Source organism: Nematostella vectensis, chromosome 4 (genome assembly GCF_932526225.1).
Source record: "Nematostella vectensis chromosome 4, jaNemVect1.1, whole genome shotgun sequence".
NCBI classification, from domain to species: Eukaryota; Metazoa; Cnidaria; class Anthozoa; order Actiniaria; family Edwardsiidae; genus Nematostella; species Nematostella vectensis.
In genome coordinates, this window is record NC_064037.1 from 6,392,393 (window position 1) to 6,413,367 (window position 20,975).

At 39.0% G+C, this 20,975-nt stretch overlaps 4 protein-coding genes and 1 pseudogene across 5 annotated transcripts; 2 read left to right on the forward strand and 3 right to left on the reverse strand.

Moving 5' to 3' along the window:
• The first annotated feature begins 26 nt into the window (after nt 1-26).
• On the forward strand, nt 27-5,914 carry LOC125561780 (annotated as a pseudogene).
• Nucleotides 5,788-10,771, reverse strand: LOC5502935 (probable 18S rRNA (guanine-N(7))-methyltransferase). The gene is made up of 12 exons (XM_048727006.1): nt 10,660-10,771; nt 10,554-10,591; nt 10,187-10,282; nt 9,610-9,692; nt 9,239-9,335; nt 9,050-9,146; nt 8,551-8,601; nt 8,096-8,181; nt 7,106-7,154; nt 6,825-6,883; nt 6,660-6,752; nt 5,788-6,343 (listed from the first exon to the last, which is right to left on the reverse strand). Exons 1-12 carry the CDS (start codon nt 10,702-10,704, stop codon nt 6,289-6,291), a joined length of 849 nt encoding a protein of 282 aa, XP_048582963.1. The 5' UTR covers nt 10,705-10,771; the 3' UTR covers nt 5,788-6,288.
• A 1,227-nt stretch (nt 10,772-11,998) lies between these two features.
• LOC125561917 (dnaJ homolog subfamily C member 30, mitochondrial-like) lies at nt 11,999-12,971 on the forward strand. The gene has a single exon (XM_048726778.1). The coding sequence runs from the start codon at nt 12,069-12,071 to the stop codon at nt 12,783-12,785; it is 717 nt and encodes a 238-aa protein (XP_048582735.1). The 5' UTR covers nt 11,999-12,068; the 3' UTR covers nt 12,786-12,971.
• Nucleotides 12,972-13,735: 764 nt separating this feature from the next.
• On the reverse strand, nt 13,736-17,145 carry LOC5502917 (vacuolar protein sorting-associated protein 37B). The gene is made up of 4 exons (XM_001623998.3): nt 16,858-17,145; nt 15,011-15,182; nt 14,570-14,652; nt 13,736-14,351 (listed from the first exon to the last, which is right to left on the reverse strand). Exons 1-4 carry the CDS (start codon nt 17,011-17,013, stop codon nt 14,190-14,192), a joined length of 573 nt encoding a protein of 190 aa, XP_001624048.1. The 5' UTR covers nt 17,014-17,145; the 3' UTR covers nt 13,736-14,189.
• Nucleotides 17,146-17,867: 722 nt separating this feature from the next.
• On the reverse strand, nt 17,868-20,246 carry LOC116610374. Of its 2 annotated transcripts, none has more exons than XM_032371234.2 (4): nt 20,143-20,246; nt 19,525-19,629; nt 18,917-19,033; nt 17,868-18,552 (listed from the first exon to the last, which is right to left on the reverse strand). In XM_032371234.2, exons 2-4 carry the CDS (start codon nt 19,605-19,607, stop codon nt 18,174-18,176), a joined length of 579 nt encoding a protein of 192 aa, XP_032227125.1. In that variant the 5' UTR covers nt 19,608-19,629; nt 20,143-20,246; the 3' UTR covers nt 17,868-18,173. The 2 variants fall into 2 exon arrangements, with proteins under 2 accessions (XP_032227125.1, XP_048582876.1); XM_048726919.1 differs by having other exon boundaries at nt 18,917-19,045.
• Nucleotides 20,247-20,975: the final 729 nt, after the last annotated feature.

The window sequence follows — 20,975 nt, forward strand, 5'->3', positions numbered from 1 at the left end:
GGGAGCGCAGTGAAAGCCCGCGCGAAAGTTGAACCGGAAGTATTTTTGCTATTTCATTTGACAGTGCGGAACGGGATATCTACAAGAACCAATATGGAAAAGAATGCCTCATCACAAGCGAGGGAAAAGGGCAACGAATGCTTCAGATGCGCTGAGGTCAAAGGCCTTGCACCTGTTCTACAAAAAGAGCGACTCCTCAACGCTCTGAAATGCTTCAATTCCGCTAGCCAGCATGCTACAAGCGACCACGAGGTCGCATCAGCTTTCAAAAACATCCCGAGCACTAACTAGCTAGGCCAGATTTGTAGTCATGGATTGCTCGAACGTCGAATGACAATTGCTTAGTACTTTCAACAGGCAATCAAGTATTTCAACGGGGCTTTCAGGCGCGGGAAAACCTACAAGAATGATAAGTGGAGATCCCACATCCTCTTTTGTCTGGCGGCGTGCCTCGAGGAGTCTCTGGCCTGGTTCGATGACCTGACCTCGTACGAAGAAAGGCTCCAAACGCTGCTTTTCCTCGGTCAAGATATCACCATCCCGCAAATTGCCGTGGAGTTCCACCTAAAATTAGCTAACTTGATCTTTCACGGTGGTGCAACGAAACTACAATCAGGCGATTATAAGAGCTGTTTGACGCACACGAAGGATTGTTATTTCCACCTCGAGGAAGCGAAACGAATTGAATGCAACGCCTTGGTTTTGGATACAGACCGACACGAAGAAATCGCAGTATTGGAGAAAGATGTTTTCTACACCAGAACAACAGCTCAATCCATGCAAGCACGAGAGCACGGCAACCAGATGCTGGAGATTGCTCTCAGAGAAGAGGAGGAATTGAACATGGATTTGATCTGGGACATACATACATACATACATACATAAACTTTATTTAAGTGTCAAAAGTGTTTAGCTAAAAAGCTAATTGTGGACACTATAAAAAATAAATAATCAGATAATTAATAAATAATATGATTTAGAGTCTAATCTAGCTATATATAAAATATTAAAAATATTATAGAAAACTATAAGTATTATACATATTAATATAATATATTATATACACAAACACTATATAGACGAACTATCACAGGCGTAGATACAAGTAAACAGACATGTGTATACAAATAGACACAAGAACAAACAAACAAACAAACAAGCAACATATAAATAAATAACAAAACAAATTAATATAAAAAAATGATACAAGGGTGGTGCACACTCCTCATGTGCCCGACCGCTAGACAGCACACGGGACCACCCCACGTGCCCACCCCACTAGGATGAGCATGCGATGCAGTCACATGCGCCATCCAGCAGGCCAAGCACATCAAGAGTGCGCACTCCCGTCCTAAAAGCCTGTAGGCTGGTCTTATTACGAAGTTCCTGACTTATTTTACCCCAAATATAGGGGCCTAGAAACCTTATGCTGTGTCTACCATATGTGATTGTATTAAATCTTGGGACAGGAAAATCGCTCCTCAAGTTGTAACTCCTGTCTTGCTGAAAAAATATACTTTGAATATGCTCAGGAGCTAGGGAATTTCTAACTTTGTACATTAATATAAGAATGTCTTGTAATCTTCTATTCTCTAAGCTTGACAATCGCCCTCTCCTTAAAAGTTCAGCATAAGTGTCAGTTCTATTATTAAATATTGCGCGTAGAGCCCTCTCTTGGACTCTCTCTAACTTTCTAGCATCAGCGGCTTTACAAAAGTGCCATACCGTGTGACAATATGTGAGATTGGGTAAAATTGCTGATTTATAAAGTTGTAATTTGGCGTCTACTGGGATTAGATTTCTAAGCCTTACCAACACACCAACTTTTTGGCTTGCTTTCTTACATATTTCACTGATATGAAGACTAAAGTTCAGCTTATCGTCAAGAGTCACTCCTAGCAGTTTCATTTCAGTAGACGATTTAATTATTTCTTCATCAATCTTAACCTGTAGAGATAGGTTGTCTTTATTTCTATTTTTTCTGCCTAGCAACATCAAGCTATATTTATCATAGTTCCCTTTGAGGAAATTATCTTTATACCATTGTGATATCTTATGTCCTTCTTCGTTCAAAATTTGTTCCACGCACTCAGCTGTTCCCCCTTTTACATAGAGCTGATGGTCATCAGCATACATTGACAAGCTAGCTGTTTTAACTTCAAATGTCATGTCATTTTGGAAGATATTCCATAATAATGGTCCAAATGACAACCCTTGAGGACATCCCCTTACTGCATCCTTCCAGACACTGGTGACTCCATTAAGTTTGACCCTGTTTTGACGGTTGGTGAAGTATGATCTCATCAAGTGTAAGGACTGCTCAGAAAAGCCATATGCCTTGAGCTTATTTACCATGAGTGCTGGGTGTAAGGAGTCAAATGCTTTACTCATATCTGTTGAGAGTATTCCAATAAACTGTTTGGAATCTACAGCTAGCTTCCAGTCTTCTGTGAGTTTTAGCAGAGTGGTTTCACAGCTATGCTTCTTCCTATATGCCGACAAGCAAGGATCAAGCTTGGGATCAAAATGATTATTTACTTGTGTACTCATCATTGACTCATATACCTTATCTACTATGCATAGTAATGTTATTGGACGGTAGTTTTTTCTCTCAAGATGGTCATCCTTTTTGTAAAAAGGGTTCCATTCCCCTTTCTTCCATGCTTCTGGCCATTCTCCTTTCCTGATACACTCATTATAGAGACCCGTTAGGGAGTCTGCTATACCTCTTGATGCTAGTTTTAACAATCTGGGAGTAATGGAGTCATAGCCAGAGGCCTTTCTGACATTTAGCTTCTCGAGAAATGACTGAACTGAATTTGTGCTGAGCTGTTGAAAACAGAAATTTGAGTTGTTGCTCTTATTTGCATCATAGATATTCTTAAGACATGGATGACTGGACAAATCCTCTTCCGTCAGACTGTTGACATTTGCTCCACCAATCTCATTAGCCATGGTGGAAAAGTAGTCTACCAGAACGTTTGCTACCTTTTCCTGGTCTTTCTCAATTTTTCCATCTGTTCTGATGTTGATCTCACATACCAACTGTTTCTTTTCACTAAGAAAAGGTCTAAATGTTTTATAGAACTCACTTGGCTTAGCTTTAAGATCATCTGCCTTTTGTTGCCAATATTCTTTAATGGCTTTCCTTCTACAATTGGTAGCTTTATTTCTCCATTTTCTCTTCAGTTCCCAATTTTCCTCAGTTTTGCTGTGAGCATACTGCTTAGCAAATTTCCTTTTCATTTTGATTGCTTGTTTCCATTCTGGTGTCATATAGGGTATATCAGCTTTTCGAAATCTCATTTTCTTGGTAGGCATGTGTTTTTCTACTATTGTGTTGAAAAGTGTCTCCCAGTAATGGTACTTATCATCCATAGTGTCAAAGGTCTCCATGACATGCCAGGGAGCAGAGGATAGATCTTCATTAAATTTTTCAACATCCAGTGATTTTGTACTTCTAAATGTGACTACTTTCCGTTCGTGCTGAGATACCCTTTCTTTCATAATCCCATACACTAAGTGATGATCACTCATTTCTGGATTTAGTACTCCACTGGCTCTGAATAACTCTGGCTTGTTTGTAAGGATCACATCCAATAGAGTTTCAGATGTAGGTGTAACTCTGGTTGGATCCTTAATTAGGCACTCTAAACCAAATACTTCCTCTAGATTGATCAGTATTTGCCCTTCTCTACGTTCTGGTCTTAATCTATCAAGATTCAGGTCTCCAGTGAGTACAAGCGTATTACATTCCATCGAAGCCCACATACACACTGCATGCAATTCCTCTTCCAATTTGCGGTAGTAATCAGTTCCTGTTGGATTTGGAGAGCGATAAATGCCTACAAACAACACATTATTGTTGTTTATTATTGCATTAATGGCCAGAACTTCAAGCAATTTATACTGCTTAGGAAGTTTCACTTTACGAGATGCCATCTTTGATGAAAAATATGCCATCAGACCACCGCCGCCTTTCTTTCTGTCCTTTCTGTAAATGTGATATCCTTCAAGAGCCAGCTGAGCATTGGTGTAAGAGGAGTCAATCTTGGTCTCTGTCAGAAAGATCACATGTGACCTTAACTCCTTATTGAGCAACAACAGCTCATCCAGTTTGTTTTGGCAGCTGTTAATGTTCAGATGAATGAGCATGAGATCAGTGCTGTTCCTTTTTCTTTCTTGTATTATCCAAGGTTCAGGTAGATCATTAGCATATCTTGCTTCATCCTCATCCTGGGCTGCTGGGTCTCCATGCACATTCATATTGAATAACTCTTCAAAAGAAGCATCACCAATACCCTGAAACGGCTGTTCATTTTGTGTAGATATAACTGCACAGCCAGGACATATCCACGTATCATTTAACATCTGCTTGATCCGTTTGTATTCACTGGGTTTCACATTTACACACTTGATGTGGCTCTGACCCTTACAACAGTCGCAAAGCACAGCTCGGTGATTACGTGCAATTGTTCTTAAACACACGCTGCACTTCTCTGAGGGCCCAGGGTTTGGAGAAACATCCCCACTTACAGCAATTCGAGTTAGCTGAAATGTAGAAGTTGAATTCGGATACCGCTTGATCCGCCCTGAAAGATACTTCATGCCATGTGACTCAAGTTGTCCACTACGACGATAATGAATTAGCAGGTTAAATTCAACCTGAAGTGGCTCGTTGCTTGTCATTAATATAGTAGATGAACTGCCTTCGCTTTCAGTTGAGAATAAGGTTATGTTCAAGGTTGTTTGAAAGAAGAAAATGACATATAAGGTGACAAGAGCCGGAAAGCAAAAATAAGCCGCCATCTTGGCTGACCACAGGTAGACCCCAGGACCACAGGTAGACGTGGTAGATTGGTTCAAACAAGCCACGATTTTCGCGCGCGAGTTGGATCTTGAGCAAGAAGCGATCGCACTCAGCCGACTGGGTTATGTCTACGATCAGATCATCAAGCAAGAAGCCAAAGCGAAGACGTATTTCATGCGAGCACTTCAGTTGGCTGACTTGCTCAGACCTCGCACCTTCATGACTGAAGCTTGGTTTGTTTGTTATGTTACGACCCTCAAGAGGTATGTCGTGTTCCCACAAGTGTTACCATTTTCGAATTGTTTCTCTAGTTTTGGATACAGTGGTTCCACTCTCCCCCCTCCCCCCACCACGCCCTTCATCCCACACTAACTCACGATGCTATGCTTCTTTTTTTCTATGTTGCTGTTCTGAATTTTTTTTTTTTAATGAACAGATTTCAAAACGAAAAACAAATTGTTGTTATTAGTGTCCAAGAAAGATCTATGTCTTGGGCCATCTAGAGGCAGGCCAAGAGAGCCTCTCCATAAAAAATAAGGAAATGCAAGAATAGGAAAAAATATCCACACATAAGGACACTCACTCATGTGATTTTGGATCATAGAGGTTTCCCAGTGTGCTCGTAGTTGACATTGAAATTGACTGTCTACCCCCAGATAAAAAGATGAGGTCCGGGAAAGAGAGAATAAAGAAAAGCTGGAAAGCACCCAGGCAATCCTAAAGGAGCTGAAAGATGAGGTTAAGAGTCTAGATGACCATGATGATGGCTCAGACTTCAAGCTGTTGAAATTGGTCTACACGAAGTTCCCTCCAAAAGATAGTAGCTGGAAGTAACCGGAAGACATGGATAAGTGGGAAACAGAAGGGTTTAGTATCGAATATAGCAGAAGAAAAAGTCTCTTGCAGAAAGCAGTCATTGTGTACCACCCAGGCAAAGTTGATGAAGAAGAGCATGGTAAACAGTGGAAAGTGCTGTCTTAAGAGATAACCAAACCTGTTTATTGAAATTGAAGACTGTACCTTCTGGTATTTGTTGTGTTTTATGTTTAGACAATCATGTGGATAATGGTACAAAATATTTTTAAATAAAATGTTTTCTATAAATCTTCAATTTTAGAGGATGAATCCCCCTTCCCCATAAAAGTTAGTTCCTTCCCCAAAATTTAGTCTGTTTTTATCATTTTTGTTAAGGAGGCATGTATATACACTAAACGAAATACCAAATTATAAAAAAAAAAAACTGTAACATTCTTATTTGGCCTCAGACTGGTCCCTAGTTGCTAGAATATGGAAATAGGGGAAGCAATTAAGTGTATGATTTACAAGGCAGGTATGCAAAGAGTTCTGGGTTGGGTAGATTTGGCAGTTTGCAATGCTTACTGGGAAGGACAAAGTTAATCTTCCCATAAGCCCCATGCACAACTTGTTCCTCTTTCAACTTGTAGCAACTGGGTAGAAGCCTCACTTGGCCATAAACATTAAAAGTGTGCTTTCCTCTTTCGGCCAGTGTATTTGGAGTTGGGTCTGACATCCCTGAAAAAAAGAAAGGGCGGTTAGTTGGTTAAGCCAACATAATTTATAGATAGTTTGCAGATTTAATATAGTAAACATAAACAAACAGGGATTTTGTAGTTTTTTCATATTATCACGTAACTAGTCACATTTATGCTGCATCACACAAAAGGGCCAAGAAGACAAAACATTTTTTAAACAATTGAAAACTGGAAATTCCCTACTGCGGCAGGCAAGAACCTAGATTTAGATTAGAGTCTAGCTGTAAATTAGACTGCTTCTAAATATGTTGTCCAGTTCCTTTTAGGGCAATGTTTACACTGTTCAATTGACTTACCTTCCCTGTCGCCTTCTTCTTTCTTTTTTAGATTCAATCCAGTCCTTTGTTTTCTTCTTGAGTGATTTCCCACGCTCAAATTTACTCCTTTCCCTAAATCATTCAAGAGAAATGTCAATAAGCAGGCCTATATCGAAACCAGCTTATCAAGAGTTTGTGTTTTACCTTTTTTCACTGTATTGCACAGTATTTTGGCTATTCATTCCTACTGCTGTCCCAAGGCCCTTGGAGAAAGAAACAAATGATGAGAAACGACCGCTGAATACACAAAGCCTACTATCAGAGGTTGTCACTTGTCAAAAAGATTAGTAGACAATGACTTATGAATAATTTTGTAATTGGCATTTTGCATTTTTACCATTTTTAAAATTGATTCAAACATGGTCTTGATGCAACAAATACACAGCATACTAGACCACATGCTACACACTACTGCTGACTCTTACCTTCGGAAGAGGGGAATTTCCTCCACCAGTAAAAAGACAAAGAAACATTCTAGAGAAAAAGAAAAACATTTTAGCTTGATTTCTAAAATAACTGGATAGTCTGCTTGGTTTAATGGAAAAATCCCAATAAATGTCAACAAAAAAAAAATTGTAGTGCACTCCTTGGTGCTTCAAATTTGAAAAAGGTATAAACAAACTACATACCTGCCAAACTCAAGGCCACAAAGAAAGATTGGGCTTCATTCATTTACTTGGTTTTGCCTTTTTGGTCTAAAACTAATACTCCAAAATTAGGAAATATTTTGACCAAACTGGAAGTTTTCCAGCCTCCAATCTTACCCATTTGCTGTTGTTTATATTTAGAGTTGGCACAATTATTGTATGCTATGTAAACTTATAAAAAAGTGCAACAAGGTGTTGTAGGTGGCTGGTATCGCTTGGTAACAGATGATATAGTATCAGTATAGATTTGTAAAGAGCACTAAAAAGAATAAATATTACTACCTTTTCATCAGTATCTAGTTGCCACTCTATACAAATCTAAGACTTCTTCTACAGAATGCTCAATACAAGGAGCATTTGAATCGGTAAATAAACTCACTTTAGAGCTGCATCTCAATAGACCTAAATTATCCAGGAGAGTTGGCAATCATGCTTTCTACAAAACTTGCGCGTAATTGGGATTCGTCATTCACACAATCCTAGCAGGTTCACTTGAAACAAAAGAGACGGAAATCCTTGATTCAAATTTGAGAAATTTGTTGCTCAATCTTTTCTAGTAAATGAATTTTCCATCCTCGCAAAAGGACACTAAAAGTAACGAAGACTGCAGGGTTTTGAAGCTAAAATTTCCAATTTGCGCGCTACAAACACCGGTTGCATGCGCACATGCACTCACTAGAAAACAGGCCATTTCAAACAAGCATGCACTGTTTTATTTTTGTTAAATACAGTTTTCGCTGTTTGTGTTGAATATTTAATAAAACTTACTTTTTAGCCCGAGTACTGTTTGGGTAATCTACAACAATTCCTCCTGTGAAGCCAGCCCTCATAGCTTGAGAAGTTATCAGTTCTACCTGGTAAAACAAATAAACTGCTGTTGACTTAATTCAAATATTACAGGCCTGTTGTCATGGCCCATACTGTATTACATAGACCTATTTCAATAAAAGTTGTCAGTGCAAATGGCAAATGGCAGCTCTAAGACTAATCACTGCTTATAGGTATAATTATTTTAAAGAATAAAGATGATAAGTAATATAATCTAAGAAATTATCTTTATTTTCCTACATACAGTAGAAATTTGAAGAGTTCCATGGTATTGATAGCAAAACTGCCATTTAACCATTGCCATTTGCCATTTGCACTGAAAACATATTTCAAAATAGCTGTATGTTTAAATGTGGTGTACACGGTCAATAGTAAAGAGTGAATAGGATACACACCTGGTCTGGATTTTCTGGATAAAATTGAAATACCGCCTTCCCTCCTCTGGACTATTCAAACAAAACAACATAAGCTAGGAATGAGTGAAGAGAACAGAGCATCCCAGAGAACAAAGGATAGGCATGTAGTATGAAGCAATCCATGTTATCCCTGACCCCTAAAGATACTACCATTTGCATTCACCTAAATCATAACTTTTTTAGTATTTGTTTATGTTTCAAACATACATGTTTTATCACGCTTCTCCACAGGTACCCCAAGCTTACAGTGTGTGATCATATTACGCCGTGACTTCGTTTGCAGCAAACATACAGTACAGTATGGAGTTAAAATGAGCCATTCGTTCTCAACCGTGAAATAAAATCTTGAAAATCTCAATGATGATTTTGTACATGTGTTTTCAGGTATTATCTAAGTTATGCTGTTGAGACTCACCACAATATCAGGTGAGGATTATATTAGCAATAGCTGTTATATTTCTTGTAGTATAAGCCCTACCAGACACCCATATAGTGACATAAAGAATGTGTAGAGTCGTTTCTTGGGATTATGTCCCTTTTTATCTGCATTACAAAGCCACTGGAGAGCTGAAATACTAAAAGAAAGTAATGGTATCAATTCAAACATGACATGAACAATTAGAGAAATCTAAACTAAAATAATCCTGTGAAGGAATATGATGACTACCTGATACATCCATCAAATGTCCCAGGTCTGAAGCACAGTCCCTCACCCATATCATGGAGGAATAAGTCTCCCTCTACTTCTCTTTCAATGGCCACATCTACAAAAGAATGCAAAGCAAACTTAGACAGACAAATAAAATAAAAGGAAGACAAATAGCACAACAGACGGTCAAACAACCAGCTAAGCAGACAGACAGACAGACATGAAGATGGACAAACAGGCAGACCGTCATACAGATAGACAGACAGTCAAGCAGAAAACCAAAAAGCAGAAAGACACACAAATGGACAAACAGTCAAACAAACAGACAGACATACTGTACAGACGGACAAAAAGTTAAGCAAACAAACATTAAGTAAAAAATCAATTACCAAGCATAGCCTTGCTGATATCAAGACCAACCCAAAAATGCCCTTCACTGCTTAAGACTTCGCCACTTAGACCTGATCCACACCTACGTAACACAAACAACAACAAGTAAACAAATGAGTTAATACAACAGTTTGTACAAATCAGGTTCCACATCCTGCATTCTTGCATACCCTATGAGAGGGGAGGGGAGGGGAGCATGTACTCTTTAAATCAATTTTTTCCTCCTTAGGCTTTTTCTCCTTCACTTTCATTTCAGTGGTCCTACGGTCCTTGAGAGGGGAAGTTGCTCAGAACACCGCCAGGCTTGAAGTCCTACTGTTTAGGACTTAATAAAGGGCCCTGTAATGGACAATAATTTTACAACTTTCAACCCAAATACCACATTTGAATGACAAACAAAACAGTTATCACAAAAGGACCTAAAAATATCCCAAACTCTGATGGCGATAAAGGCTTTTTGTATAATGGTAACTCCCATAAAAGCAAAATAAAATGATTACTAGCTAAAAGTGAAATGCTCAGGACAGAGAATAATGAAGGTGCACAATTAATGATACAAGGTGCCACACTACTAACCCCACGTCCAGTATGTAACATGGCAGGTCGTCTGGTAACTGGAGCAGCTCAATGGCTCTTTCTGTAAGCTGGTTCTGAATCTCTATCATACGTGTACTGTGTTGGAATACCAAAAAAATTTATACCAAGGTCAATCTTCAGAATACCCATCCACATGTTCGCATATTGTATTTTCAGGCTCGTTCTATAGAAGTCGAAGTGGGAAGTCCCATCTATCTGTGGACGAGTATTCTGAAACAACTCAATTGATGCAATATGTCTCTGTTGAAATTAAACCAAACTATAACAACATTAAAATCTAGGGATGAATCGGTTGACAAATCTTCACGTGGTCATTACCATGTTGTTATGATGTAAATATACATACTTTGCGGAATATTTTCTTGCTTCGTCTTCATTATAAAACTAAAAACAACATGAACATGTTAAATACGATCCAAAAACTAATTATCGAAGAAAAATAAGGCATTTACCACTTCTGGTGGTGCTTTGTGCTCAGGTCTTCGTCCGGAAGCCATATTGAAAAGGGGAATCAATTTCCCACGGACGTAGATTGTGGTCGAGTCCGCGGCCTTGCAGCGGTCATACCCAACCTCTCAATCGTAAACTTCCGAATAAACATCTTCGGAACCGAGCATCGTAAAAGAAGATTGCGGCACAGGTAGCCCAGGCAATGGTTGCTTGTTCGTAGCTCGGAATTCGGCTGTTCTAAGAGGGGAGCGGTTTTCTCAACGGAATTTATGACTTCTCTTCCCCTACTAAGGAAAGAAACAAGGTTGGAGGCGCAAGGAATGTTGTATGCAGAATGAAATTTTCCAACCATTTTCATTTAAATTTTCTGATAATGTATCTGATCTTATATAACTTTGAACCATGACATCTCGCTGGTGCTTTTACTTTTTTTGTTTCTTTGTTCTATTTTACTAAAGTTATTAGCGTATGCTTAATTGAGTACTTATTTTACTTACTTTAATGGCTACCTCTAAACATATGAAGTTTTATTCACAATGCAACATGTCTTTGATGCCTGCTTTTCTTTTTTTATATCAATTAATTTTGAGGGTTTACATGGATATATATATACTCCAGGGGCGTAGCCAGGGGTGTGGCCCAGGGGGCCCGGGCCCCCCTTCTAGCAGCAAAAAAAAATAAAGGAAATGTATGAGACATTTCTAAAATACAGGAGAAATTCATTGAAAGGGCCTTTTGGGCCCCCTTCTGTTAAAAATCCTGGCTACGCCGCTGTACTCGTCATCATAAGTAACTCATTATAAGTACTTAAAAATTTTCAATGAAAACTCACAGAAGAGTCTACAGAAATTACATCATGAATTGGCATTTTTTTCAGATAGGTATTATATGGTACCTGGGCAACCCCTCCACTCCCCCTCAGCTAATTCTGAATACGCGCCTGCTAAACGTTTACGTTCTTGTTATGATTACCAGAGATAAAACGCAAAACAACGAACCCGCGCGTTCCTAAGTCGTGATTAGGAAACCAATTGGCTGACTCACTCGTCCGCTCTTGCTCATTTAATTTTTTAATCTGCCTGACGACATATAAATTAATAAACACTAACTAAATTGAGTAGACTAAGACTAGATATTTATATGGTCTGTCACCACACACAAAAGTCGCCATCTTGGATTTCTCCGACAATCTCGCACTTTCCGGAGATGGTGATCGGTAAATTCCGACTGTGAGGTCGGGTATGACCGCTGGGAGTCCGCGGACTCGACCACAATCTACGTCCGTGGGATTCCCTTGAAAAAGTGATCCTTTGCGGCGGTTACTCTCCAAAAGATATGCGCGAGCTCATCAAAACGCCCGCGATTCTTTTGGCGTGCAACCGCATCATCTTGCAACATTTTTCTTCAAAACATGACTAGAATTTTGTCGCGGAGTTGTTTAAATCTGCAGCATTTAGGTTTTTATATACGGCAGCGAGGAATATGTGCCTCAAGTCTATTATACAGCAATGTCTTCACTTTTAAGGAATCAAGATATAAAGTAGATATTTTAAATTTAAAAAGATCACTCTTGAAAGATGCGGTTTGGTCGAGATGTTATGCAAATAAACCAGGGAGCAAGAAAAACTACTACAACGTTCTCGGAGTGTCTCCTAAAGCAAGCCAATCGAAGATAAAAGATGCTTATTATAAACTTTCAATGAAACATCACCCAGACCGGCACCAGGGAAGTGATAAAAAACATGAAGTATTTCAGGAAATAGCAGAGGCCTATTCTGTGCTCGGGAATCTGGAATCCAGGAAGCAATATGATAGAGGACTTATAGTAGAGGGTTCCCTGGCGCCTGAGCATGCTCGAGCAGCACATGGGCCTCCACGACGCACTGGCTCTATTTATGATTTTGACGAATGGACCAAACAACATTATTATGAGGCATTGAAGCGGAGACAGCGTGATAAGAAGGAGAGAAGAGATGAGAAGTTTGAACAAGAGACACATAAGGTTCAGGAAGGAAGTCTAAGACTTGTAGTTTTGCTGGTGTTTTTACTGATTGTGGTGATATACACTTCAACAGAAAGACAGATACATAAACAAAGTATGGCAACAAGTTACAAAGAGATTAAGTAATTATGTGTCAGTGCGTAGTAGAGAAAGCAAAATAGAGGAAATTTGTGTTTTTTTAATGACAAAAAAGAGAATATTGAAATGGTTTAATTGGGTCATTCAGACAGAGAGGATAGTGTCTGAAATTCTACCAAAATTTTGGGTGACAAAAAAGATTCCATCCCTACCTTGGTGTGCCATTTTTACTTGCAAAAAAAAATTAAAGAAATAATGTGCAATATTGAATCCAACTCTAGATCCTTCTTTGTGCTTGTTTGGGTTTTTTGTAGAATATATGTCTGGCCAAGCTGTTAATGCCAATTGCTATTATTTCGAAATTAGATGCTTGAGAGCTCTCCAGCATTACACACTGATATTTTATAATGATATTAGCCTTCTACAAGGTTGAAGAACTGCCGCTTGACAGCTGTTTTTTTTTTTTGCATTTACACTTTTTAGTAGTTGTATGTGTCTCATTGCATATAACAACAAATTGTCTCTTCTACCATTATCTTTTTGTGTATATATCTGATGTATTATCCAAACCTGGAAGAGGACTTTCTGTACTTAAATTTCATATAGCCTTTCACTTATCACAATCTAACAAAAATGAAAAATAGAATGGATCTGAAATTGATTGAAATTTAGACTGCCTGCAGCCCCTAACAAAATGTGGGAGTATCTGAATACCCTAGACTTTGCCAAATAAGGAATCGCAGAGAACTGGGGCCTGACAGACTTCGCACAACACAATACAGACATCAAGCCTTTTATCAGGGACATGCATCAAATAAGGGAATACAAAAAAAAGTGCCTAAAACAGTGCAGAAAACAGACTTGGCTTTACTCTTGTTTTAGGGAATTAAGAGGAAAACTGAAGAAATTGCAGAAAATTAGTGCCTAACAAACAACACGCAACAAAAACTTGTCTTCACTCTCGTTGCACCAGCAAATTAGATAAGAAATCAGGCTTCTATAGATAGTAAGTTTTATTTATGCATATGGTGTCTCTATCTGTCTATCCTAGCATATGCATATGGTGTCTTAATCTGTCTATCCTAGCACAATTTACAGCAGAAGAAACTTTAAGAACTGATACACAAAACAGACAGAAAACGCTAGAATTAAGAAACCCCAAAAAACTTCATTATTTAAACATCATAAATGTGATTATATACAAAAGATAAGCTTCATGTATGTAAGATTTTGCTCCTAAAATTGTAAAATTGTCTCCATTATTATCTCAGGGCAAAAGTGCTTCAAATTCAAGAAACTGTTTTATGCGAATACTTTACTTCTCAATTTGTTTCTAATATTCCTGATCCTTCTAGTTACATCACAAGGCTGGGGGCCTTTGTGAGCTAAATTTCAACATTACACTACTGCCTCTATAAATCAAAGCAGGCATCTATGTTTCAATCAAAGATTCTAGAACTTGTAAGAGCACTGGCCAGAGCGCCGTTGCTGTAAGAGTTCAGTGAGTTTCTCAGCTTTCACTCTGCGTAGATGATGGAGCGCCTTTTGAGGCATAAATGTCTGTATGAAATCCTCCATTGACATTTTACCATCAAGAAATGTGTCAACAGTTTTCTATAATGATAAAAAAAAAACATATTCAATTGTCTGTTGTTGACAGGCTCAAACTTAAGGAAGACCAAATACTTAATCAAATAAGAATTTTCAAACTAGAGAGTCAAGAGAAAGAGATAATTGGCATTCCATCAGCCCAGCAAATTAACTCCTGTATTACCACCTCAAGTCTCCATTTTCTAAAGCATTGTTACAGTTTATTGTACATTCAGACTCACCTCAGAATCCTCCTCCGCTTGTGCAACAGCAGTTTGTAAAAGAGCTGTTGTCGTATCGCTGGAATACTGATCAGAGAGTGTATCTAAAGAGAATAATTAGCAGTTAGCTACTGTTATGTGCAGCCTTAAGTCAGGAGGCCTTCACAAGAGAAGAAAGAATTGAGCTTGCTTTAGAAAAGAAAAGACAGGATAGAATGGAGTTTGTTCATGCCATGAAAAGAGATAAAAAATAATAAAACACAAATAAGCCACACAAAATAAATGCCAGGATTCTGTAAAACTAGTACATAGCCTTTTGGGAATGTGAACATATTTGTGTGTGATCCTGGAGCTTAGGAAAACTTATCACACATCAATCACCATGTTGAGTAGTAATGCCACAGCCTATCTTACCCCCAATATTACATAGCTGAACATGATTTATCTCTTGCTATTATTTACCAAGTTTTGCCTTGTTACTTTGAAACTGAGCTTGTAGCATCTCCCTGCGCTCATGTGCCTCAATCAGTTGCTGCCGCCCTTGGTTCAACTGGGGCTCAATCTTCAGGTTAAACTCTGCTAAGCTACGGTTACTTGCCGTTAACATCTCCCGGTTCACTTCTATTTTCTTTATCTAAACAAGGAGAATACAATATGTCATAAAATATACTTTAGGATCAGCATACTTGTTAGCCCATGGCAAGTGTATAATTAAATGTGAATTGTTTTTGCAGCATGGTAAGAGATATAATTTTATACTTAGAAAGTTTATATACACCTATTTAAATTAAGGTCTTGGTAAAGGTGAATTTGACACCAGTTTGTTTTTGTGGTTTTTGTATCAATAGTTCTTAAACTTTATTTTTGCCAAAAAAAAAAAAAATTCATAAATCGCATTCTAAGACGGCAAAAATGGGCCTTTACTGTTTCCCCTGACCTGTTGACCATGAATTCATGCCAAATCTTTTACTTTTCAAGCATATTTTTTTTAGGCGAGAACTCAAGCTTTTCGGGGGTAACCTCGCGACGGGTTTTAAGATATTGCCTTCAAATTTTCGGGATCTGATAGATAATTATGCCATGTCATAAAGTGTGTGAGGAATTTTCGACTGAAGATCATTTTTATAGCACTTTTCGTGTCCAAATTTCGCCAGAAATGAGAGTTTCAACTTTGATTCTTGATATTTTGTTGACAGTGTCAAATAACAAAAAGTCCTCACACACTTTGGTAGATCATCTATCTGTCATTGAGGTGCAATTACATGCAAGTGCATGCACAATAACGCGAAGGTGCATTATGCTCTAGAGTAAACTCCATACTTTTGAGTTTGAGGCCTCAAAACTTAAACACGGAATTAGCTATTGCAAAAATAAAACTTGCAGGAGATAATTCAATCTTTATTTTTTTATTTGATATATAGTTTGTACATGTAGTGAAAATTGCGGCGCGACAATATTTTTTTTCCGCGGACACATCGTTTACCTTTACCGAGACCTTAAAGTTGCACTCGAAAACCCATGTGCTGTAACATGTGGGGGATCATGGGTAGCACATAAATGACTGAATCCCTGTATCTGAAAGCCATGGGACTGTTCAGAATGTAAAAAAGAATTCTAAAGCTTTTGAAACCTGGATTTGTATTTTTTTTACGCTAATTTGTTGATTTACTTTATATGCATGAACCACAGCAGGTTATGATACATAGATTTTTCAAGTGCAATGCACAGGACCTGAAACAATCCAAGGACCCGAAATGATCCCTAAAAGTACCCCAACTGATCCCGGGACCCAAATCGACACCGAGGAGTCCCCGAAATCAACCTCAAGGAATTGCGGTAATGGACAAATGGAAAGCAGAAATCACTTGCAATTCTTAAAGAATAATTAAGGGTTATGCCGTGGCGGTATACCCATAATTAGAGTCCGGAACAAATACACAACTTTTAATTGCAACTAAAAGGAATACAATAAAAACATAGCACAGCCTTACTAATAACATTTGTAACATTACGATGGTTGCCTTCTAAAGCATGCAGTCAAGTAAGTATTTTTCTGCAAATTCCATCTGATTTATATACCACAAACCACCCCCTGGAATGATAAGTAAGAAAACGAAATCAAGATATAAATGTTATTCATTTGATTGTGGATCACAATCAAACTCCTGATAAAAAAGGATCTACTTATGAAAGATTACTTCTCTGGTGATTTGGCTAGCAGGCCCTTCCGATTACATAAAAACTATCCTCCTAGACTTTAAATTACTGTCATACTTATCATCTATAAAACAGAAATCATTCCAACCAACCTCCTCTAGATCCCTCAAAATATTGTCCAAGTTCTCTTCGCTGTCCATGATTTCTTGCAGCTCGCCTTTATCGAGATGTTTCATTAGACTTAAAGCTTCGCGAACAGCATTCTCAGAGTCAAGTTTTGGAACGGCGACAGTACTCGGTGCTGACATGATCAAAGAGGCAAATGAATGAAATTAAGGAGCGATTTTGAGCCAAAGTAAGTTTGTAGTTGTCTTCAGAAACGAGTGACGTTCTCTTCTCGGGGTTCTCTGTCAGTTCTATTTTAGGTCATGTAACCGCTCAATGTAAAACCACAGGAAACCAACACATCATGACGGGGGTTTCATGAAAAAAAAATCTGGCGGGGGACAACCTCGTCCCCAGGGTCTTCTGGGTAGGGTAAGGAAAACCCTAGTCTCCTTTCGCAGCCCCCAGCGGTCGGAGTCACACAGCGCTCCCTGTCCCCGCTTGGGGCTGCGAAGTAGACTAGAAAAACCCCCAAAGGAAAAAAAATCCTGATTGTGAAAGTGCCAAAAAAAGGAAAAAAAGAAAAGAAAACGTGAATGCCGCGAAAAAATAAATCTGCACGATAATTATTTAGGTTCGAAGCACACAAAAAACCTTGGCAATACGCCCAAGATTTTAGCCTATTAGGCTAGAATCTAGGAGGGGGTTTCCTCTGAAGTGGGAAATTATGAGGGTGGGGAGACATCGAAATATTAAAAGCACGTTAGGGGGCGCAGGCGACCCTTAGACTTGCCGATCGGCGGACCGGATTGACTGAATTTTGACCCCAAATCCTAAAATTTCAGATTTCAGTGCTAACGCTGCTATGGATTCGCTCTCTCTATGCTAGTTTGTGTACACCTAAGGGATAGTATTTGATAGAGTTTCATACCGTAAATAAAGATATGACAATCACCCCCCCCCCCCCCTAGTTTCCTAATCATGTCCCCTCCCTCCTCCACCACCTTTCTTGCTCCCAATCAGTGTTGTGATATGGCATTTACATTGAAAATCAAAATTATACATCTATTTTTATTACACCCATAGGTAATACAAAGGTAGAAATACATGATGTCATAATATCGGGCAAAAAGATGTATAGATGCAAATTCAATCCCTCAGGTATCTTAGTCAAGGTCTCAGATCAATTAACATATTTTTGGCAATTTTTGCCTAGATTAATAAAAGCCGTAAACGTGATTACAACTGAAGCAGATTAAACTTTAACAATTTAGAACATACAGATTCAGCCAAGCAATTTCTTACTTTTACTAAAAGATATGAAATGGCCGGGTCCTTGTGCGATGTTCTCATCACCGCGGACTCAAACAACATAAAGAATGCCAGAGTAAGAGGAACCCCTGTAGTACATGTGGCCACTGTTTACGATACTCTTGATTTGTCTCCAGCAAGAGTCTCTGTTGTAGCAACTGACATCTCCGGAGCTGCAGCCACCAGCTTTGACTGTCACGCAACCCAGAGACACTCTCCCCGGGTGGAGTCCCATATGCGAGCGGCCTTGATGGTTAGGTTGATGGTATGGATAGTAACCTGAGTTGTCTTCCTTCTTAGGGTAGAGGTTGTACCAGTCCAGCCCGGCATAGTTAGTACTGGTGCTCTGTGTGCCAATCAAGTACTCGCCGTAAGGCGTGGGGCCATTTCCTCCTGCTTGTACTGCAGTGCAAGTCCTTTCTGAGCTTCCCCTTTAAACAGCAATAAATTGATAAGTAGACATTGTGTCGAATTAGCCAATTAGGAAGTTTGATGAAACTCAGTAATCAAGTGTTATGATGAAAATAAAACAAATACCCATATAAAAAGACTTTCAGATTTCAAGATTTACATTTGCACAGTACAAAACAATCCCATCGCCCTTCTTAGGCCCCTCCCTTCCCCTATCTTTTTTTGGGATGTTTTTTAATCTACTTCATGCATTTAACCCTAGGTGATGACCTAGTAATTCCCCTCCCCTCCCCCCTCAAGTTTCGAATGCACTGGATGTATTTAACCCTAGTGATGCGGGCCATTAGACGTAGCAATTCACCTCCCCTCAAGTTTTGAACTTACTTGATGCACTTAACCCTAAGTGTTGACCGGTAGAAGTAACAGACCGCCGCACCCGAGTTCACTTTTGGACCTCCACTCGGACTTTTGCTTTCAGGGCAGCACGATGGTATGGTTATTCTATTTGATTGACGGGAAAACAAATTGCAATGTTGTTCATACAATTTTTATTTTATATGATGATTAATAACGATTTCAGAACTTCTTACTACATATAATATTATCATTAGAAGTAGTATAGTAAGAATAAAGTTAGCCCTTTTTTGGAGGGACTCCTCCCAAAACAGTCGCCATGGCAACCCTGGGGGAACAATAGACTCGGAGGAGTAAGAACAGTAGACTAAGAGGTGTAGCAAGGAGGAGTAAAAACAATAGATAAAGATTAGATGCAATAGCTGTAGGCCTTTAGGCCTAAACACCACAAATAAATCGCTTGGATGATCACTTAATTATACAGAAGGTTTTAAATGCTCTTTGTTAATACATGTGTTACGGGTAGTATATCATATATATCGTTCGGCTCTCGGCTCTCACGGAGGTTTCACTGAATAGGGTCGGCTCATAACCGAATAAGGTGATTGTTAAAATTGATAGTGGAGCTGTGAACTTACCTGGGCTTTGAGGCCCGCCAACCGCCGCAGCCTAGTCCCCTAGTAACAAGCAACATAAGGCAACCCAAAAGCACTAACTTCATTCTGAGCGTTCTCTTTTTGTACCTAGAAACAAGGTAACTTTCGCTAAAATCTATTCTAATCACTTTTAACACAAGAAACTACAGCTCCAGGGGTGATTAAGGGGTGATTTTTTTGCCTACTTTTCTTTGAGCAAACTTCTGGTTTGTGTTTCCGTACATGCCCGCTTTTTATTTGTCCAAAAAAAGATGTGTACACTTGAGTATCTTTATATTTAACAATTATTTCTCGAGCTCGATAATGGGCTCTAAGGCAACATCTCTCAAATCGCACTAGTAGATCATTTTGCAGAAACACAAAGAAATATTGGCAGGTAAAAATACTAGGGGAGGGGTGGCACCCCAGTGCCCCAACTCTTTAGCAAAGGGCGTAACCTGGTCTGATTATTTGCCATTTTGCGTATTTCAAATCCGGCACTTTCGGCTGCTAGGACGGATAACTTACGTCAAACGATAGAATGTATATAGAGCTGGAAAAGGGACTAAACTCAACCCTACCCAGCGTCTTAACAATTGATCAGAACACAGTGTAACTTACCAGAACACTGAGTCACTTATGTCAGCTATGTGTTGATGCTACGCTCGTCTTCGGGCCCTTCGGGTCTTTGAGGCAAATGCAGCAGTGAATCCTTTTTATACCTACCTCTGGTCATCGTAAAATTATTGACATTTAGTTCCTGTTTTGCTGATGGGGTGTCATGATTAATGAACCAAATATGGTTCTACGATGTTTGCAAAACACCAGCCATTACTAAAATAGATTATTTACCCCGTCTGTGCATTTACAAAGGATGGGGGGTATAAGGAATCGGACATTCCATTGATTTGTCCGACTCATTTTAAAGCTGATCTTGAAAAGGTGTTGAGTCATTATATCTTTACTTTCCGGGGTAGGGATATCGAGCCAATATCAGGTACGCATGTTAGTGAAGTGCTTATTACGAAGCGCGATAAATTCAAATATAGTGCAGTTTTCTTCGCAGAAAGTGAATGTATGGTGAGTTTCGGGCATGTAATAAAGAAAATGTTGGTTTTCGTGGTGGACAACCTTTTCAATAAAGTTTACTCAATAAAGTTCCTATTTTCTATAAGGGCTTGCAGGGCAATAAAGACGACCAATTGCATCTTCCTGTGTTGCTGGAAACAGGTCAATGTGTTTAATGATCCTGAGCTCAGGAGCAGGTCATGCATTAGATATTCTAGAAAGTGGCTCGACAAATACTACCTCTCCCCCTCATAAAAGGGCATAACCCGGGGGGGGGGGATTCTTCAAGGAAAAAATGATAAGGATGCTCGTCGGAAAACTCGAAAAATACCCAAAAAATACTTGCACGACCAAAAATTGCTACCATAAACAATACCTCGGGAGCC

What these genes read in the sequence shown, in the direction of transcription:
- LOC5502935 (XM_048727006.1), bottom strand. Translation starts at nt 10,704, where the DNA reads ATGGCTTCCGGACGAAGACCTGAGCACAAAGCACCACCAGAAGTG. An exon ending in ATCCAGAAAATCCAGACCAG is followed by an intron (nt 8,182 to 8,550) that starts GTGTGTATCCTA and finishes TTGTTTTACCAG; the next exon opens with GTAGAACTGATAACTTCTCA. An exon ending in AACAGTACTCGGGCTAAAAA is followed by an intron (nt 7,155 to 8,095) that starts GTAAGTTTTATT and finishes CTTTTTCTCTAG; the next exon opens with AATGTTTCTTTGTCTTTTTA.
- LOC116610374 (XM_048726919.1), bottom strand. Translation starts at nt 19,607, where the DNA reads ATGAAGTTAGTGCTTTTGGGTTGCCTTATGTTGCTTGTTACTAGGGGA. An exon ending in TGGCGGGCCTCAAAGCCCAG is followed by an intron (nt 19,046 to 19,524) that starts GTAAGTTCACAG and finishes TTTGTTTTCCCG; the next exon opens with TCAATCAAATAGAATAACCA. An exon ending in CTTAGGGTTAAGTGCATCAA is followed by an intron (nt 18,553 to 18,916) that starts GTAAGTTCAAAA and finishes TGCTGTTTAAAG; the next exon opens with GGGAAGCTCAGAAAGGACTT.
- LOC125561917 (XM_048726778.1), top strand. Translation starts at nt 12,069, where the DNA reads ATGACTAGAATTTTGTCGCGGAGTTGTTTAAATCTGCAGCATTTAGGT.
- LOC5502917 (XM_001623998.3), bottom strand. Translation starts at nt 17,013, where the DNA reads ATGTCAGCACCGAGTACTGTCGCCGTTCCAAAACTTGACTCTGAGAAT. An exon ending in TTTTGAGGGATCTAGAGGAG is followed by an intron (nt 15,183 to 16,857) that starts GTTGGTTGGAAT and finishes CTCCTTGTTTAG; the next exon opens with ATAAAGAAAATAGAAGTGAA. An exon ending in AAGCGGAGGAGGATTCTGAG is followed by an intron (nt 14,352 to 14,569) that starts GTGAGTCTGAAT and finishes TTATCATTATAG; the next exon opens with AAAACTGTTGACACATTTCT.